This window comes from Tursiops truncatus, chromosome 2, assembly GCF_011762595.2.
Source record: "Tursiops truncatus isolate mTurTru1 chromosome 2, mTurTru1.mat.Y, whole genome shotgun sequence".
NCBI classification, from domain to species: Eukaryota; Metazoa; Chordata; class Mammalia; order Artiodactyla; family Delphinidae; genus Tursiops; species Tursiops truncatus.
The window spans coordinates 78,266,232-78,287,735 of record NC_047035.1 but is presented as its reverse complement, the minus strand read 5'-3'; the positions used below and the strand labels follow the sequence as shown (position 1 = coordinate 78,287,735).

The 21,504-nt window shown below is 39.1% G+C and overlaps 1 protein-coding gene and 1 long non-coding RNA gene across 6 annotated transcripts in view; one reads left to right on the top strand and one right to left on the bottom strand.

The window, feature by feature from the left end:
- Positions 1-10,811, bottom strand: part of LOC109550000 (uncharacterized) — a 151,077-nt gene extending 140,266 nt beyond the window's left edge. The window contains exons 1-2 of the long non-coding RNA XR_012330045.1: positions 10,612-10,811; positions 9,818-9,886 (exon numbers count right to left, since the gene is read on the bottom strand). This is a non-coding gene — a long non-coding RNA (uncharacterized lncRNA). The remainder of the gene's footprint in view (positions 1-9,817; positions 9,887-10,611) is intronic.
- A 78-nt stretch (positions 10,812-10,889) lies between these two features.
- Positions 10,890-20,805, top strand: ZNF770 (zinc finger protein 770). Of its 5 annotated transcripts, XM_019935248.3 has the most exons (3): positions 10,921-10,985; positions 13,734-13,821; positions 15,059-20,805. In XM_019935248.3, exon 3 carries the CDS (start codon positions 15,115-15,117, stop codon positions 17,194-17,196), a length of 2,082 nt encoding a protein of 693 aa, XP_019790807.1. In that variant the 5' UTR covers positions 10,921-10,985; positions 13,734-13,821; positions 15,059-15,114; the 3' UTR covers positions 17,197-20,805. The 5 variants fall into 5 exon arrangements, with proteins under 5 accessions (XP_019790805.1, XP_019790806.1, XP_019790807.1 ...); XM_019935246.3 differs by lacking the exon at positions 13,734-13,821 and having other exon boundaries at positions 10,890-10,985; XM_019935247.3 differs by lacking the exon at positions 13,734-13,821 and having other exon boundaries at positions 10,897-11,044.
- Positions 20,806-21,504: the final 699 nt, after the last annotated feature.

Sequence of the window (21,504 nt, the reverse complement as noted above, 5' to 3'; positions counted from 1 at the left end):
TTTCTTTCTTTTCTCTCTCTCTCTATACATCCAATCAGTTCTGTTTTTCTAAAGAACCCTAATACAACATCCAAAACAATTCTTTTTTTTTTTTTTTTTTTTTTTTTTTTTTTTGCTGTATGCGGGCCTCTCACTGTTGTGGCCTCTCCCGTTGCGGAGCACAGGCTCCAGACACGCAGGCCCAGCCGCTTTGCGGCATGTGGGATCTTCCCGGACCGGGGCACGAACCCATATCCCCTGCATCGGCAGGCAGACTCTCAACCACTGTGCCACCAGGGAAGCCCCAAAACAATTCTTAAATTAGTACACCTCTCTCCATCTCCATAACGATATCTCTGTATCTCTGGTTCTGGACTAAATGGTATTGGCCACTTAACAAGTGCACCTGCTTTCACTTTTGCCCCTGCTTCAGTGGTGTTCAATCAGAGAAGCAGAACCACAAGGATGGATGCACATACACACACACACACATGCATATATAAAACAAATATATAATATATTAAAATATTTTTATATGTAATAAATATTTAAATATAATAAAACATTTCAAATACAGTATACTTAAATATATAATCTATATCATATTTTATAACTAATACATTTATATAAATATACTATAATCTTTTTTTTTTTTGTGGTACGTGGGCCTCTCACTGCTGTGGCCTCTCCCGTTGCAGGGCACAGGCTCCGGATGCACAGGCTCAGCGGCCATGGCTCACGGGCCCAGCCGCTCCACGGCACGTGGGATCCTCCCGGACCGGGGCACGAACCCACGTGCCCTGCATCAGCAGGCGGACTCTCAACCACTGCGCCACCAGGGAAGCCCCTATAATCTTTTATATAAGTATAAAAACTACAAAATTTATATAAATATATAAAATACACATATATGTAAATACATATATATATATACACACACACACACACACACACATACATATGCATATGAATTTGTTATAGGGCTTTGACCTTACAACTGTGTAAGTTGATTAAACAGCATACGTGCCAGTCCCAGGCTCTGGCACTTAAAGGGATGATGAATATAAAGAGAGAGATGTGAGGATCAACTGGAACCTGTGAGAACAGACTTGAACCTACAAAGATAGACTCGGAATTACTGTCATTCTCTCACAACCTCTGAGCCTCCAACTTTGATGAGAGAATGTGTCCTGCTGGAGAAGCTGACGCCCTTAGTCATGGAGCTAAATATGATCCTGGCCCAGGGCTGAGCGAGGCTGAAGGAGAAAATCTGGCAGGATTTGTGAGCCAGATGTTGTCCCAGGCCAGTAAGGTGAGCCAGCAGATTACAGCAATGTGGGTGCATTGCAGTGGGGTCTTGTGCCCTGCTCTGACCTTCCAAGTGTAAAAGCAATAAGCTACTGCTTCCTTTCTGCCTTCCAAATAGCGTACAAAATGCTCCTTGTGAGGCGCACTACCCCTGAACCATGCAGGGAAGGGAATTCTGGGAAACATAACTCAGGTTTAGCTAATTTGACACCATACAAATCCTCCCCAACCCTTCACTTAACTACAACATAGCAGCAATAGATATCACTTAAAAATTCAAATCAGACCAGTTTTTCTTCTTTTTAAAGCCTTTCAAATGCTTTCCCCTACATCTAGAATAAAATCCAAACTCTTTACCATAGTTTACAAGGCTGCACAGGATCTGACCCCTACCATTCTCTGAGCTCATTCATTTTGTACCACTTCCTCCTTGAGCACCATTCCTGAGCCTTCTACTTGTTCCTTAAACACATGGAGGTCTTTACTGTCTCCATCGTCACATGGCCTTCTACTGTGTGTCTATGTGTCTCTCTGTGTCCTTTTCTTAAAAGGCTAATCATCACTGGATTTAGGGTTTACCTTAAACCCAGGATGATTTCATATCAAAACAATTCATTATATCTGGAGAGACCCTAGTTCCAAATAAAGTACCATTCACAGTTCCTGGGGTTAGGACTTGAACATGTCTTTTTAGGGGACACAATGCAACTCATTACAGGTCTAATGAAAGATTCCTACTATGCCTGTTTCTTCTACTGGGACAGGATCCTTCAGAGATCTGAACTTGGGACTGACTATCAGGACCCCTAGTAAATGCTACATGCCACAAGAAATGTAGACATTTTCAGGTAGTGAAGAAAGGAGGATTTTTACATTCCCTGAACTATTAGAGAAATGACAGTTGGGATGTGGACAATAATTAAAGTTTGCAGGATCCAGAATTAGGAATTTATGTCATCACAAAGCTTCCAATGCATCCCTTGGGGTACACTGGGTAGCTGACTGCTTAACAATACTTAAAAATGTGGTAAACTGCCTGGATTTGTAAGTCATATTTTTGACAATGTAACAGCTGGAAGGAGAAATGACCTTTGTGCTTGTGTTAAAACTTAAGCAGCTTTTGCCACAAAGCATTCCACGTTGCTATTAGAAAGCAGTTTGGAAAACTCAGGCTTGTTGAAGAAAGTTGCTGTAGGAGGATTTTAAAGCAAAACGTCACAGGAGAAGCTCAGAACTTCCTGTGAAATTGTGAGTTATCCTTCCCACTCCTTGCTCTTAAAGAAGTTATTCAAGGGGAGGAAGAGAGGGAACTGTTCAGGGTTAGAAATAAGGGTACAAATCCAGCCGAGCAGAGGGTGGAGCTCAGTCACCCAAGTTCAGATTTCTAACACCAAAGCCCCCTCATTACGGGGTAAGTGACTTCCTTACTTTGGATCAGAGAACATGCTAGAAAAATCCCTGGGCCTTAAACACAAACCATGACTACTGAATTTTTACCTAGCTGGGAAGCCAGTCCTAAACAAGACATCAGTAATATCTTACATATTTGCCCCTGGAATCTAGCAGCCGCTGGCGACAGTTTTACCATCCACAGCACCACTTGGGGGTGGAGGCTAAGCAGAGAAATACCTCCATATGTTCCCACTCTTGTGAAGATGGGTGTTTTTTGGTGGAATGTGCTTGTGAGAAGAACAGTCCTCCAGAAATTAAGATCCAGAAACAGGAGAAAGGTCATAGCATCAAGCTCTTCTGACACCATAAACAAAAAAGCTTGGTAGATACCACAGTTCTGCCTTCCCTCCTTGGTTAGCCTAGACCCTGGTATTATAATAGTTGGAGGGGTCTCCATAGTCAATGACGGTCCAGTGGTCTTTACACAAAACTTTGTGTAAAGTGGTCCAGTGGTCGCCCTGACTTAAGGGTGAACAAATGTGGTCAAAGTCCTATATTGGGAATCCTGCCTGCTTTTAGGGTAACTCTAGAACCCCAGTGCTACTGAATTTGAACCAACAGATAGAGAGTGGGGTAGGATGGTGCTACCTAACTAGACCCAGAAATCCAATAGGCATTATCACCAATGGAGCTTTCGAGAAAATTTCCAGCAACGCTTTAGGAGATCGATACTAGCCTATGAGTTGGAGGTGGTCCAACTACTTTAAGTAAAATACAGCTCTACTACGTTTTACCTTCTGATCCCAAATGACCACTCCCCAACCCCAGCCACTGCCACCCTTCCCTCAGAAGCCATGTAGCAAAATATACAGAGATGGCAAATATTTTTCTCAAGGAAATACATGATGAGGAGGAGAAGATTTTATTCACCAAAAATCCTCTTAGAACTATATGATGAGAAAGAGATTTTATTCACCTTAGAAAGGGAGAGCTGTCTTTGTTAGAAAAATTCTTTGAAAAACACGAATTCAAAAAGATGTAAGCACCCAATGTTCATAGCAGCATTATTTACTATAGCCAAGATATGGAAGCAACCCAAGTGTCCACCAACTGATGAATGGATGAAGATGTGGTATATGTATACAATGGAATATTACCCAGCCATAAAAGAATCAAATTTTGCCATTTGTGACAACATGGATTGACGTAGAGTGTACAAATACTGTATGTTTTCATTTATATGTGGAATCTAAAAAATAAAACAAAGGAACAATTATAACAAAACAGAAACAGACTCACAGATACAGAGAATAAACTAGTCATTACCAGAGGCGGCAGTGATGGGAAGAGGGGCCAAACAGGTGAAGGGGATAAGAGGTACAAACTACTAGGTATAAAATAAGTAAGTTACAAGGATGTAATATACAGCATAGGGAATATAGTCAATATTTTATAATAACTTTGTATGGAATATAATCTATAAAAATATCAAATTATTATGCTATACACCTGAAACTAATATTGTAAGTCAACTGTACTTCAATAATAAAAAAAAATTCTTTGATAATTGGGAGTAGAAACTGACACCTGAGGGATACAGATTTTGGTAGATTAGTTGCAGGTGACCAGATGGTTTTATTGGTTGCTCCACAGAAGGAGGAGGAAGAGGAGAGAGGAAAGATAAGAGGTGGGATGAAAACAGTAGATGTAAGCTCTCTGCTAGGCCAGTCACTGGGGGGCAGGAACAGGCTTCAACAAGCATTAAAGCTCAATGTGGGGGCTTCCCTGGTGGTGCAGTGGTTAAGAATCCACCTGCCAATGCAGGTTCGAGCCCTGGTCCGGGAAGACCCCATATGCCACAGGGCAACTAAGCCTGTGCGCCACAACTACTGAGCCCACGTGCCACAACTACTGAAGCCCGTGCGCCTAGAGCCCATGCTCTGCAACAAGAGAAGCCACCACAATGAGAGGCCTGCCCACCACAATGAAGAGTAGCCGCTGCTCCCTGAAACTAGAGAAAGCCCACGCACAGCAAGGAAGGCCCAACGCAGCCAAAAACAAAGTAAATAAATAAAAAAAAAACTCAATGGGAAAAATATTTGCAAATAATATGACTGACAAGGAGTTAATATCCTAAATATATAAACCGCTCATACTACTCAATATCAAAAAAACAAACAACCCAATCAACAAATGAGCAGATCTGAATAGACATTTTTCTGAAGAAGACATACAGATGGCTAATAATGACATGTAAAGATGCTCAACATCCCTGATTATTAGAAAAATGCAAATAAAAGCAACAATGAGATATCATTTCACACCTGTCAGAATGGCTATCATCAAAAAGTCTACAAATAATAAATGTTGGAGAGGATGTAGAGAAAAGGGAACCCTCCTACACTTTTGATGGGAATGTAAATTGGTGCAACCATTATGGAAAACAGTATGGAGGCTCCTCAAAAGACTGAAAAAAGAGAATTAGCATATGATTCAGCAATTCCACTCCTGGGTATATATCTGGAGAAAACCATAATTCAAAAAGATACATGCACCCCAATGTTCATTGCAGCACTATTTACAATAGCCAAGACATGGAAATAACCTAAATGTCCATCAACAGAGGAGCAGACAAAGAAGATGTGGTATATATATACAATGGACTACTACTCAGACATAAAAAAGAATGAAATAATGCCCTTTGCAGCAACATGGATGGACCGAGAGATTGTCATACTGAGTGAAGTAAGTCAGACAGAGAAAGACAAACATTATATGATATTTATATGTGGAATCTTAGAAAATGGTACAAATGAATTTATTTACAGAAAAGAAATAGAGTTACAGATGTAGAAAACAAACCTATGGTTACTGGGGGGGAAGGGGGGAATAAACTGGGAAATTAGGATTGACATATACATCCTACTATATTTAAAATAGAAAAAAAGCTTAGAGAGAGATTCTTGGGGGATACAGAATTTCAGGTTTTAAAAGAAATAAAGAAGGTACTTGGTATTTTTATTTTTTTATATAAAAGCAAAAGAAGAAGAATTGTGTATAATCAAATATCTTCTTTTAAAATGCAATTTCTGGCTTTTTCTTAGAGAACACAAATTTAAAGTGAAATAATTTTTAAAGTCCAATACAAAATTAAGAAAACCCACCAAAGTTTTGTGTAAATATTCAGGCATGCATTCATTTATTAACAAATATCTGCTGTGCATCTGTTACATGCCTGGTACTGCTTTGGACTCTGAGGATGCAGAGGTGACCAAGACAGATCATGTCCTTGACCGCATAAATTTTGTAGAGCTTAATGATTTAAAATTTCTGAGAAGAACTATAAAGTCAAATAAAACCAACACCTGAACTAACTGAAAAGCAAATTCAAAAAAAATAAGAAAAGCTTTGAGAATTGACTAGACTTACCCTTAAAAGTCCAAGATAGTGACTGAGATACAAGCTTGGTCATGGCATACACATCAAAGTCAAGGAGACAGGCACAAGAATCAAATTTATGACAGGAGGACAACTGGGTTGCAAAAATGTCTTCAAACAAATATTCACCATGCTATCCAGTTAAGGTTCTGAAAACCCTGGGTAACACATTCTACCTACAGGAAAAACAAGGTTCAAATTCAAGGTTTTCTAATAGTTAATTAAAAGGAGGCAAGAGAGTAACCACAAGAGAACAGAGAGAGAGGGAGGGATTGAAATTAAGATTGAGATTCTGTCTGTCATTGGATAAAAACAAGCAGCCATCACCAAAATGTGTACAAACAGTAAATGCTGGACAAGGTGTGGAGAAAAGGGAACCCTCTTACACTGCTGGTAGGAATGTAAATTGGTACAGCCACTATGGAGAACAGTATGGAGGTTCCTTAAAAAACTAAAAATAGAACTACCATATGATCCAGCAATCCCACTCCTGGGCATATACCCAGAGAAAACCATACTTCGAAAAGATACATACACCCCAATGATCATAGCAGCACTATTTACAATAGCCAAGACATGGAAGCAACCCAAGTGCCATGAAAAGATAAATGAATAAAGAAGATGTGGCATATATATATATAAAATATATACACACACACACACACATATATATATACACACACACGTACACACAATGGAATACTAATCAGCCATTAAAAAAAGAATGAAATTCCACCATTTGCAGCAACATGAATGGACCTACAGAATATTATGCTTACTGAAATAAGTCAGACAGAGAAAGACAAATACTGTATGAAGTCACTTATATGTGGAATCTAGGAAATAATACAAATGAACGTATATGCAAAACAGAAATAGACTTACAGATATAGAAAACAAACTAGTGGTTACAAAAGGGGAGAGGAAGAAGGGAGGGGCAAACTAGGGGTATAGGATTAAGAGACACAAACTACTATGTATAAAATAGATAAGCAACAAGAATATATGTATAGCACAGGGAATTCTAGCCATTATCTTGTAATAACTCTTAAGGGAGTATAATCTGTAAAAATACTGAATCACCACACTATATACCTGAAACTAATATAATATGTAAATCAACTCTACTTAAATTAAAAAGAAAAACTCAGTTTCAAAATTTGTCTTTAAAATATTCCAAAAGGCATGACAGATGCTGAAAGTGTGAACTCCTTTCAAATGCAATTATGTTGAATGCGCTTGGTACCGGTTGACTTGCTCCCAAGGCCCCACATACTTTCAGTTGAAGCCCCATCCCATAGTGACTCCTAAATCTTCAGTAAAGTATTTAGACACACACACACACACACATACACATACACACTCACACACACACACACACAGACAACTATGAGTGAGTGTTTTTCTAGAACTTGATGAATAAGTTCTATATTCAATGGTTTGAATATAGAGATAGCCCTAAAGGTTAAGGACTACAGAGGACAGACACACACTAGGAGCAAGCTGTGAGAACTCACAGGTATCATGAAGACTGTCACATGCCACAGAATTAGATTTTCACCTAAGTTAACCAGATATTCAAGGAGGAGGAAGCCCCCAGATGACAGCATGGCTATTCTAATTTTGCCTCCTCCATTTCATTATCCATATAACTTCGGAGTGAGTTTTCTAAGACACAAATCTAAGCATGCCCTACCTATGATCAAGATTCTTCAATAATTTTCCATTGCCTACTGGATTAAAAAAGAAGAAGAGGGGCTTCCCTGGTGGCGCAGTGGTTGAGAATCCACCTGCCAATGCAGGAGACACAGGTTTGATCCCTGGTCCGGGAAGATCCCACATGCCGTGGAGCAACTAAGCCCGCACACCACAACTACTGAGCCTGTGCTCTAGAGTCCGTGAGCCACAACTACTGAGCCTGCACGCCGCAACTACTGAAGCCCGTGCGCCTAGAGCCCGCGCTCCGCAATGAGAAGCCACCACAACGAGAAGCCCACACACTACAACGAAGAGTAGCCCCCGCTCGCCGCAACTAGAGAAAGCCCACGCACAGCAGCGAAGACCCAACACAGCCAAAAATAAATAAATAAAATAAATAAATTTATAACAACAACAAAAAAAGAAGACAAAAACCTTTGCAAAGCATTTAAGGCCTTTCCCAGCTTCTTGCAAAGTGCCTGGTGAGCAGTGGGTTCTCTAAACATGGAGCATGAGCATGGTTCCCTCTTTCTATCAGGCCTCAACTCAAAAATCACAGAACTTCTCAGAAAGGTCACCCCTGGCCATCTACTAGAATGCCAGCAAGCCCTCTCCCCCCAAATTTTCATAGCCCTCTCCTATACTTATTTTCTCTCCTCAGTTCTTTCAATATCTAACATATTATGTATTTTACTTATGTAACTTATTGTCTGTAACCCTCAGTAGGCATATATAAAACATCAACTATAATCTCTAGGTAGACAGGGATTTTTGACTTTTTAATTTGTCCACTACTATCTCCATTACCTAGAACCGGGCTTGGCACACAGAAAGTGCTTCATAAAATATATGTAGGATGAATGGGTGCGTGGATCATTAAAACCTCAACCCAAAAACCAGTTCTACCTGAAGCCTCCAGGAAGATTTAGATATTCCTGCTTCTCTCTCCTTCCCTGTACGTAACTTCTCTTATCATATTGTACTTCTTTGTATGTTTAGCTGAAAACTTCATTGAAATCAAGGGCCTCACTTTCATTTGTATGTACTTAGAAGTGACTCCTTTGTGCTTGGTACATGATATGCCATTGAATAAATGAATGATTGATTATATCCTTATTTTAAAGATGAGGAAAATAAGGTTTAAAAAGGTTAAATAACTTTTAAGGGCACACACTAGTAAGTTGCAGAGGTAAGATACTAACCCAAATGTATACCAAGCCATTCCTTTAGTTTTCCTTGTCACTACTACCATATCTCCCTACAATGTTCTATCCTGTCCCACATTTTCTATTATTCATATTGTACCTATTACTAAGTCCCTGTTCAAATCAAATCCCACCTATTCAATGAAATCTTCCAGATGACTCTTATTCACAGTAATTTCTCCTTTTTTTTTTTACCAGAAAGTTCCTGAGATAGCTCTCAGGGTAAATGGGGGAGGTTATAAGATAGGGTTTGTGGCCTATCTTATAACAGCTTATCCACTTGTGTTCCTCACTCCATATTCAGGCTCTTGGTGCAAAGGCCTACCTGTTTTGCAGGTAATGCACCCTCCATTGGTCCCCAACCTCAGGTAACAGTCTCTCATGATCTGCATATCTCTCCTAAAGACTTATGTGGCTGGTGATGGGTGCAACTGTTTCCTTGGTTTGACTGAGCTGAGCTTCCAAGAGAAGCTGCAGAATGAAGCAACTCTGAATAATCCGCATCCCCACCCTGGGATTAGCACTCAGGATACATAAAGCTTTTCCCCTCCTCTCTCCGTCTCTGTTTCTGTTGAAAGAAAGGGTTTCAACCTTTCCCAAATGTGACTCTTCCAAGGTTGTTTCGTGAGAAGCAAAAGCTTATTTCCTATTAGCCATTTCCTCATGTTATCACATGGAAAATAGACTTTTCATTGGCCCAACTTCTCCCTTTTTAAACAGAGGCGCATATACCAACATCAGAAATAACAATTTTTGTTTTCAATGGTCCTTGAAAAGTAATGTAAAAAGATACTTACAGTTGAAAAAATATGCTTGTTACTTGTTCTCATTTTCTCATCTCAAGCTGAGACATATACACTCAGAACCTGCAAAAACCACAATAAATTCTTCTCTAATGTCTTCTGTACTTAAAATCTTCAGTACATACCCAAGCATCTTATTCAGTAATAATGTGCCACCCTAGTTTGTAACTGCACTAAACATTTAACCCTTAATTGTGTCTACATAAAATGTTGACATATCCACAATCTGAGAAGCAGTAGTGAATTAAAAGCGCAGGACTACCTGTGTTCAGATCCCACCTCCATCATTTATCAGCTGTGCAAAGTTAAGTTCCTTAACGTCTGTCTCATTTTCCTCATTTTAAAATGGTATCCTATCACTTCATAACGTTGTTATATTTAATTTGAAAATAGTAATTAATAAATGATAGCTATATGGGAGTTTATTATGCACCGGGCACTATGTTGAGCACTTTACATCCATTTCATCTGTCAGAGAAATCTGAAGAAACTCAGAAGCTGAGCACAGGGCTTTGTACATTGTAGACAACTAAAAAATACGGAAGGAATGAAGCTCAAAGAAGCTAAGAAGTTCCGGGGCTATCAGGATATTGGTAGAGCTGTGAGTGGAGCCCAGGTATGCCTGACCGCAAAGCCCATGTCCCTGACCCCTGCGCTATATTCTGACAACGTCCAGAGTGCCCAGGACAGGGCTGGCACAGAAAGGCCCTGATACATGGCGTTTTGTTTACCATGGGCCCTCTGACATTAGAGAGGACTAGAAGAGTGGTCTCTGAACGCGGGCTCACCAGTTTCCAGCAGGGCCTTGAGCCCACTGGTCAGGGCTACGTGGTTTTCCTAGCCGAGGACTGAGGTGAGATGGAAAATGCCCCCTTCTTCACTCCTCTATTCTCTTCTCCCCACAATTGCAGGGCCGGGTGAGCGGCCCGGGGCACGCACTTCTGGAGCCCCTTTTTCCTCTGAGACTCGCAGGCTAGCCGACGCGACTGCGGCCCTGGGTTGGAGGGAGCCTGTTTCCAGTCGGACCGCGTCCGGCGGCGCTTCCGAGCTCCGCGCCTGCGCACTCAGCCCGTCGCCGCGCCGGCCCTGAGGACGTGTGCGCGCTGCCTTCGCGGCTCCTGGCCCTTGAGATGCGCGGCTCGCGGGCCCGTGCCAGCTCCAGGTGCGTGAGGAGGATTTCAAGAACCCAGATGTGAGGTGGAGCGACCCTCCCCGGGAAAGGTCGGGCCTGCCTCGGTCCCTCCAAGGTGCCCGGGGACCCAGAACGGGGGCGCCACGACCTCAGCTCCTTTGCTTTTCCCACATCCCCGCCTTCTGACTGCAGCTCATGGGGAGCGGGAATCTCTGAGAGGAATTGCAAAAAACGATACTTTCCCCTGCAGTGGGTCGTATCACATGTGGCATTTTTCCCCCTCTCTGTGGCCAAAGCAGTTTTCATCCTTGCCTTTACTTTCCTGGTGTGGGATTTTGCAGTCTCTGAACTCTGGCTCGACTCCTAGGTGCTTACTGGTTGTGGGCAATTAGGGCGAGGGCCAGTTGTCAGGATCTGTGTCCTGTGCAATCCCTCTGAGAGGAAGAGGTGAGGGTTCAAGGTCAAGAGAGGGGGCCGGGAGAAGTGGGCAGAAGCAGCTACAGAGAGGGAAAGGCTGTGAAAAATGTCGCCAGAGGTTATTCCGTAACTGAAAGTTCTCTAACTTTCTCTCAGTTCTTGTGTTTCTTGTTCATTTACTTTTGTGATATCCTCACCTCGTTTTAATGGTGTTATTAAGACTGGAAAACCAACAGGCTTTCGGCCTTGAAGTATCGTTGGAATTTTTTGAGATCAGTTTTCACAGTTTTATAACGGAGTGTATCTTGCTGTAGTCAGGGTAATCTGGGGGTTGACCCATTGAGATTTACCATCTTTTATTTTCACTTTAACATAGGAAAAATTACATGCTGTTGGATTTGTTTTTGAAATATGACCGACAAAAAAGGTCATTTGAGAACACAGAGAAATCAGTAGAAGTGGGATTTGGAGTTCTATCAAATTACTGTGCATATGCTTAAGTACGCGTGGGACTGCATTTGGAGCTTGGGGATCCCTTAGCTGTCACTTATAAATAGCAGATGAGATCACTGCTTGCCACCGGTGATTCTAACAATATAGGGCTTCCAGTAAGTGCTTTCCCACATGGTGTGGACGCAACTGACAATAGTATCCGGTCTTAGTGCTAGTGTTAGTTGATAAGCCATAGTCTCTTTTTGGCACAGTAACTATAGGTAGTCAATTCCTGTTATAATCAGAAATGGTTGTCATGTGTGTGGTTCTAGTGTGGGATTTTTTTCAAGTGTTCCAAAGAAACTATTAAAGGAAAGAAGAAATACACAATAGGAGCTGAGGACCCTGGCTACAGGCCAGAATCCTATGTGTGATCTTTCAGGCCCGACCATAGACAATTGCGTGGCTTTGCCTGGCTGGCCTCTTCGGGGGAAGCTGCTCTTGCCACACCAGACTTGGGCATGGCCAGTGCACTGCAGTTTTCTGGAGGGAGTTGCAGTCAAGGACTCACCCCTTCCCTCCCACTAGCCATGCTCATACTGTATTGCATTCCTGGCTCAGGTACTTCCATTCTGAGGGCCTTGGCCGAGGTACTTCCCAGGTGCCTCCACCAATACCTCCTTATTGCAAAGGGAGGGAAGGTGGAGGGGGCAGCCTTGACTGAGGTACTTTTCTCCATTTTGACCCAGGACCATTCCACTTGTAGCTCTTCCTTCCTCCTCCCCTGGCCCACAGGTCCATAAAGAGGCAGAAACCTTTTGTTCCAGCCTCCTTTGCAGAGAGATGATTGTGCATTGCATCCACCTAACCCTCACCTAGTGTTCCATTTAATCGACCACTGGGGAACCAGTACTTTTTTAGCCTCTTGCTTGCACTGTGGCAGTAAGTGAATAAAGACTTGATTATTACTTGCAGTTTGGCTCATTGTCCTAATTGACACCTCAACACCTGATTTTGCCTGACGGGAATTAAATAAATTGCCAAGTTCTTGGCAATTCACTTAATTTTAATCCTCGTAACTGCTGCTGTGTTAGCATTTTAGGGATTTGGAGTACATTCACCTGTAATTTCTCTAACTCAGTGTTGTCAAAGTGCATAGTAATAGCATCAACAGCTGATTGTTGCTAACGTGGATATCTGGGTTATATGGTATATTTTATAAATTAATATAGTGGCTTGCAGTCAGATTATTTGTGTGGCATATTACCTTTGGCCTCTAATTAGATTTTTCTGATAAATATTTTGGGGTTATATGGGTCAGTTGAAGAAAATTAATAATCCTTAGTAATCCTGTCTCATCCTATGGGCCCCAATCTTACTTAATAGATTACTTGCCACTTTGAATAAAGTGATTGATTTGTTGTAGGTTCCTCTGTCTAGTGTGTAAGGAGGTATGCCAGGAACAGGTTTCACAGGTTTTTACCTCCTCCTATCGAAGTTTCACAAAACAGATTTATCCTTACCATATGTTATGCAATCTGATATTTTCTACTCTATTAAACAAAAGTGCTGAGCATGACCCACTAAAGTGATTGCACAATCCACTAATGGGTAGTGACATGCAGTTTGAAAACCACTATGATAAAACAATTAGAATATAATTTGCACAATAAATGAATTTTTTTTTTCTGTTTTTAAATCAGATTCCTGAAGAGAACCACAGTGGGTGTGTTTGTGATTTTGTGTTTAAGGTGTCTTCTAGGAGAAAATAGATAATAGCACACAGCATATATGTTGGATATTCACTAAATCATCTGACAAAAGAACACTGAGTTTCTGGTAGATTTATCAACTCTCTGATCTCAACTAGAAGATACAACATTAGAGAGCTGGCACAGCTTTTTTTAATCTCTGGCTTCCTTATTTAAGGAAAATGCAGTAGAAGACGAAGAATGAGAAGAAAATTGGCTTTTCAGTTAGGAGAAGACAGGGTATAAAATGGTTGAGAAAGTTCCTGGTAAGCTTTTGCATGTGTCCTATATTAACTGAGACCAAAATGACCTTTTTATTCTACTGCCTGAAAAGTAAACTACACTCAGACTTTCAATTACTTAGCCATAGATAAGTATATAAGTAGCCGGTGTGTCAACCTCATTGCCTTTGTACTTGTCTTTTAGGACTTCTACAACAAAGTGGAAAGGAGAAATAAAAAGAAATGTTTGTTTAGTGTGTTTATCTCTTAGTTAGAAACCCTAAAAATGATATTAAGTAGATAAGGATAAAGTTTTTAAATCTGATTAGTGTTGAGCTAAATAATACCTTACATTTATACATTGCTTCAGTTTTCCAACACATTTAGGTTATCTCCATTGATTCTCCCAACAACTCAATGTGGTAGGCAGGCCAGGAGGCATTTTCCCTGATTTAGAGATGAGGAATCTATATTTCCTTCTTCTTGCCACCAAGTTCATATGATGGCAAATCCGGGACTAGAATCCAGGTTTTCTGGGACATTTTCTCCCAGTTGTTTATGTTATCTTTGTTGGTCCAAAGAAGTAACTGAGAGTAAATATTGCTAATGATGTGGCTAGGAATTTTGATAACTAAAACATTCCATTCTCAGATCATGTCCAAGGTATGCTATAATTGAATGCAGATATGTCTTAATTTTAGTATTATATTTTATTTCTTACACTCTTTATCTTTCTAGCCCAATTTTTGAAAAATGACAAATCTACTTAATAGTGGACTAGGAAAATTGGAATTAAAAGATTTATTTAATGTTAAGAAATTCAACTCAGTCCCCTTTTAATGTATCATCTCAATTAATTAGAAATATAGCTTAAAATTATATACATTTTTAAGTATTTCTTTTAAAGACTTCTCATTTCTCTGTATGAGTGAAATTAGTTTAATGATTCTAAAGTATCTAAGCGGGCCTCTCACTGTTGTGGCCTCTCCCGTTGCGGAGCACAGGCTCTGGACGCGCAGGCTCAGCGGCCATGGCTCACGGGCCCAGTCGCTCCGTGGCATGTGGGATCCTCCCGGACCGGGGCACGAACCCGTGTCCCCTGCATTGGCAGGTGGGCTGTCAACCACTGCGCCACCAGGGAAGCCCTAACTTACTTTTAGACACAGGAAGAGTTGAGGTTCCCTATTGCCTTTAATACCTTTAGCCAAAGAACAGGTTAAATTATTTCTTTTCATATGAATAAGTAATTTTTAATTAATACATTTTTATTTTTAATTTTTAGACATCTGTGGAGTGTAAGAACACTATGGAGCTCATCAGAGTATATCACTGAAGAATATGATGGCTGAAACCAATTTTAAAATGCTAAAGATTCAACAGTGTGTAGTAGCCAACAAACTACCTAGAAACAGGCCATATATTTGCAATATTTGCTTCAAGCATTTTGAAACACCCTCAAAATTAGCGAGGCATTATCTCATTCATACTGGTCAGAAGCCATTTGAATGTGATGTGTGTCATAAAACCTTTAGACAACTAGTTCATCTGGAACGACATCAACTAACTCATAATCTGCCTTTTAAATGTAGTATTTGTCCACGCCACTTTAAGAATCTGAAGACATTCGTGAAGCACCAACAGCTTCACAATGAAACTTACCAGAATGATGTTAAACAGGTCAGAAGACTGCTGGAGGCCAAGCAAGAAAAGCCAGTGTATGGAATGTATCATGCTCTTACCACAGAGGAGAGATGGGCATTACACCCGTGCTCCAAGTCTGATCCTACACACAGCCCTACAAAGAAAAAAAAGAACATTCACGCGTGTACAATCTGTGGCAAGCTGTTCCCCTCACAGTCAAAACTTGATAGGCACGCACTTATTCATACTGGTCAGAGGCCTTTTAAATGTGTCCTGTGCAGTAAATCTTTTCGACAGTCAACTCACTTAAAAATCCACCAACTCACACATTCAGAGGAAAGACCTTTTCAATGTTGTTTTTGTCAAAAAGGATTTAAGATTCAAAGCAAACTGCTGAAGCATAAACAAATCCATGCCAGGAATAAGACTTTTCAGACTCTTTCATTAAAGGTGAAGAGTCCAGAATCAGGGCCCCTGCCTAATAAGTTAAATGCAAAGCAGGATAGTTTTGAAAATGGTGATATACGTGAATCTGAGGAGAATAATCAACTTGATGTCCACTCTATTTATATTGTCCCTTTTCAATGTCCAGAGTGTGAAGAATGTTTTGAATCAGAGCAGATTCTCAATGGACACAAGTGTTTTCCTGCCAGAAGTGGCAAAATTCCAAGCAGGCTCAAAAGAAGCTACAACTATAAAACCATTGTTAAAAAAATCTTGGCTAAGCTTAAACGAGCTGGGGGTAAAAAATTAGATAATTTTCGATCTGAGAAAAAAGTATTTAAAAACAGTTTCTTGAAAAATTGTGAACTTATTTCCGGTGAGCAGAGCCCTGAACAAACCCAGAGAACATTTATGGGTTCTCTTGGCAAGCATGGAACATATAAGACAGTTGGCAATAAAAAGAAGAAAACGTTGACTTTGCCATTTTCTTGGCAAAAGCACTTCCAGAGCCAAAATATGGGAAAAAACGTAAAAGGTATTCTTACACCAGAGAACATGTTAACTATGGATAATTCTGTGAATAATAAAGATGTATCTATCTATGGTTCATCAGGTGAGGAATTCTTTGAAAACTGTGAAGTGCTTCAGTGTGGTTTTTCAGTTACAAATGAAAACATCTATACTGGACATAAGATGTGTCCTTGTGACAAATGTGAGAAAGTGTTTCCTTCTGTATCTAAACTACAAAGACACTATTTAATTCATACTGGACAGAGGCCTTTTGGCTGTAATGTTTGTGGGAAATCTTTTAGACAGTCAGCTCACCTGAAAAGACATAAATTAACTCATATTGATAAGATTCCATATAGAAAATCTCTTTGCCAAGTAGAATTGGAAAATTTGAACAAACTTTTCATTCATCAAGGTGATAATGTTAACTATAGTGCTTCCCAGCAATGTCAGACTCTTGGTTTTCAAAAATACGAGGTCTCAGAGTCAGATCAAACATCAGAAATAAAAGTGAAGGCAGAATCAGAGGATTTCATTCTTGGTACCCCCTATAGGAACAGGCAGCCCTGTCTCTCTAGTGCCCTTCTGGAATCAGAGCAGAGCCATCATAGTCATTGTTGTAGTTATTCAGGGCGTACTGAGAGGAATGATGGCCTTCTTTACCAATGCAGTGTTTGTTCTAAAAGCTTTAGATCCCCATCTAAACTGGAAAGACACTATCTAATTCATGCAGGGCAGAAACCATTCGAATGCTCAGTTTGTGGCAAAACATTCAGACAGGCTCCTCACTGGAAGAGACATCAACTTACTCACTTTAAGGAATGACCACAAGAGAAAATGGTTGTCTTAAATTCAGTTATGTAATTGACAGACCCACCAACACATGTGTGGTCTTTCTGGTGACCTTGCTCTTTAGCCTCTATCATTTATAATGTATTTTTATCAAAAGGCCTGCATTAGATTGAATGATTTCATAGGCAGTTGCTTGTCTGCATAGTCAGAGGTAAGATACATAGAAATGTAATATGTTTTAGGAACAGCCAAATTAATTTTTAGGGGGAAGAACATGATTTGATGCCATAAAGCAAGTATTTGTTTTATTTTAACATACACTTTGGCTGTATTGAAAATGTTGTAAATCCATGATGTAGTACAAATAATTCAGCCTCATTTTTAAAGGAATTATTCCTTAAGACACACCATCTCCTTTTATATATGCTTAAAAGACTGAGAGGCAAAAATTGGGTTTTGGCCACTACAGATAGCCCCACTATATTATTTCATGTATTTTACACCTATGGTTCAAATTCCATTGCAAAATTTTTTCTTATAAGCTAAAAAATATAAAGGCAATAAAAGTGAAAGTGGATGAGAAATAATAGCATTATTTTCATTGTTCTTTTCCAAGCTGTTTATTCTTAGGACTCCGGTAGTTTACCCTCCTATTCTATAGGTGATTTGAATTGTTTTTTTGCCCAGCCTGCTGTTATCTTTACCCCCAAAATGTACAAGTAGGAGAGAGGCTAGGATGCACCTGTATACATTTACCATGTTTATTTGTCAGGAATAATGTTCAAGTGCCATAATCTTTTTGATGATATGTACGCAGTGCCATCTTTTCAGAGGAATGAATGCAATTCATCTACATGCTTATTAATGATTGATAGCAGTAGTTGTAGACTTAAGACTCACCTGTAGATCTGCATCTCCATAAGACTTTTACATTCACCTTAGCAAAACTTTCTTTATACCTCTTTGAGTGGTCCTATGACTAAACTAAATATTCTATTAAGTTTGATCAAACGGCAGTGACTAGGTCTAGTTCTATTTTTTATTCCTGTTTTTTTGCAAGATTCTAATGCTAAAGAATGTTATTTTGATCATTAGTAAATTGTTACTTTAGTTAGTAAGGTAATCCCGTATAGGAATAAGATGCTTATGGAATTGAGAGTATCATTCTAAACAGTACTGTCATGATTTGGGGAATATTTAATCAAACTGTAAAAGGCTTGTAATCACACATTGTCCTTCACATTTGCCATTTTTAATAAAATCTTTAAGAATGACATTTCCTAGCAATAAGAGAAAATAACCATTCTCTTTCTAAGGTGAAAAGAACAGGTGGGTATTTATCCTAGCACTCTCAGATATATGTAGTGACAAGCCCTCTACTGAGAATGGATAAAGGAACAATTTTACATTGTACTGTAATAATTGTCTTTGTGAAGGGGGGGGAGGAGAAGTCAGTCTGCTTTTACAAGTGAATTTTGAGAAACTTGGGTTTAATTCATAGAGATTAAACTTAGCAGTACAGATAAAAGCCCAACGATGTACAAATGTGCAGGAGAATCGTGTTTTAAAGAATAATTTCTCTTATGTTTCCTTGAGATGTGTTCCTCCAGTGCAAACAAGGTGATGTTTTATAAAATTTGCTTTATACAGAACTATTTAAGAACACATCCATTACATAAAAGCAAGGGATAACTAGTTCATGTTTTCCAAGAATAAAGGTTCAAGGGTTTAATATGTCTGAAATTATATATTTGGGAATTTTCCTAAGCTATTTATGTAATTTTATTTGAAGTAAATGTCTCATATACTCCTTTCCCAACCCTAACAGGAGAATCCTAACAGTGTTGTGCTTGTATGATTATTAGACTTTATTTGCCTAAGTGATACTACTATACATTTTTTTTTTGGCCCATGCCTTTTTAAGCTGTTTCATATTGAAAGTTGGAATATTGTAAAAATTTTGTCGAAGAGGTACTGTAGTGCTATTTGAAGTACCTGTAACGAAATACTTATTTACTTTTATTATCACTACAAGCTGTGGAAACTTTATAGGAATGAAAATAAACTGTATACATCCATGATAAACTGTATACATCCATGATAAGAAGTTTAAACATTAGATGTTAAATGATGACTTGCTGCATGCTAGAACTGTTATTATTGTTGAATCAATTGCTTTGGTTTTCTGAAAAAAATAAACTTTTAAATATCTGTAAAGAAAATTAGAAGAATTTTTGTTTGGGCAATTCCAGGCTGTAGCATGATTATTTACTGAAGTAGTTTGGTTGAGTTAGTGAAATTATTGCTTCTTGTTTTGTACTGCAATAGGGCCTATTAGGACAAAATGTGTGTTGAAGGAAAGTAGATGGTGATTCTTGAAAAATTCAAATTTTAGAATATTTTAAAAATAAAGTTTCAAATTACACAGTTTGAACTTTTTTAAAAGGGAAAATCACATAATACAGGAACAAGGTACTGATTGCCAGACACTTTCCTGGGCCCACTCCAGTCTACCTTCTACCTTCTGAGCTTGCTACATGGATAGTTAATCGTTTACTTCCTTGTTCATGTTAAGTTTCTTTGATAGCTCCTTATAACCTACAAATGGATATGTTAACTCCATTGCATGTCACATGATCTATCTGCTTATCCATTTATCTTCCTCCTTGGCCTCCCAGATTTGTACTAAAGAAACATAAAATTAGTTCATCCAATACATGTTATTCCCGCTTCCATCTTATCTATGTAGTATTAATTTAAATTAGATACAAACTCATACTGTATTCAAAGAAGAGATTTAGTTGAGCCAGATTTTATTTGTTTTTAGTCCATGATTATGGAAGAAAACTAAAGTGTTTAATTTGCAGAAAACAGATTTCAATTTACGTTATGTGAGATAACCAATGAGAATTATAGACATTTTTAAGGGATAGCACCAGTGTTTGAAGTCTGCATATCTTATAAGAATCCTTTGTTAGAAGTGAATTGTCAAGGGCTGTTTCATGCAGAATATCTGCTCTTTAGAAGCAGTGAAAGGAGACATTTAATTCCTTTCTTGTTGAGATTTCTCCTATTGCCAGTTAGAAGGGCTTAGAATTTCAGGGCTAACTGCTAGAATTCTATTAGCACTATTCTATTAGAGAACAAAATTCTATTAGAGGAAAAAAGATAACTGAAAAAGAAAAGTGGTACAATGGTATTATTAAAAAATATGGAACATGTAATACTTTGCATCTATATCGGCTAACTTCTATTCATTCTTTGAAGTTTAAGCTTAAACGCTGCTTCCTCTGGAAGCCTTTTTGATTTACCCTAGCACTCTATTCCCTGTGCTCCCACTGCTTTTTGTTCATAACTCTATTAATCGTCACTGTTGACTAGTGGTTTTCAAACTTTAGTGTGCACTAGAATCATCTAGAGGGCTTGTTAAAAGCATAGATTGCTGAGCTACACCCTCAGAATTTCTGATTCAATATTTGGAGTTGGGCCTGAAAATTTGCATTTATACAGGTTAGCTGTTATTGCTATATTGAAACTATACTTTGAGAACCATTGAGCTAAACTACATTTTTCTGGAAAGCAAGAGAATGCATGATTTTATGTTTTATACATAAAGTATAAAGCAGTATCTGTAATGTTTTTACCTCCTCAAATATATACTGAATGTATAAAGGAAGAAATGAATGAAGTCATTATTACAAACTCTTACCTTCTCTGTAAATCTATAATTTCATTTAGAGCCTTTCATTCATTCTTGGAATGAGTTTGCCTTCTAAGATGTTGTGATCAAAGCCAATCCAAAACTTTCTAAACTTCCCTCCTCTTCCCTCAAAAATGTCTATCTTTACTCCTTACTTTTCTCATGTATCTCAGAATAATAATATTCTTCCACTTTTCTGAAGCTAGCTTTTCCTTGCTCTCTCTCCTTCTGGGAGCTTCATCATCAGTCCCTTCTTTTTTCTGGTGTTTTTAGTTTTTCCCTCTCATTGGTTCCTTAAAGAAAATTTCATGTGTTCCTTATTCAGTTATGATGATTTTGGCTGCAAGTAGCAGAATACCTGACTCAAACTGCTTCTTGCAATGGGGACCTTATTGGCTTATACGACTTGAAGTCCAGCAACTAGATAAACCCTAGGGTTGTTAAATCATATAGTTGATTCTGGTTCCTTCCATCTGCTCTGCCTTTCACAATGACAAGTTTATTTTCCTTATGGTTTTAGGATGCTTTGTTTGCAATTAGGGCTGCATGCTTCCTTCATGGGGGCAGGGTGGGACAGTGAGTGAATGAGAGACCCAGAAACTCCCCCAAGAACAAAGATAAGTTTCCTAGAAGTCTACAGT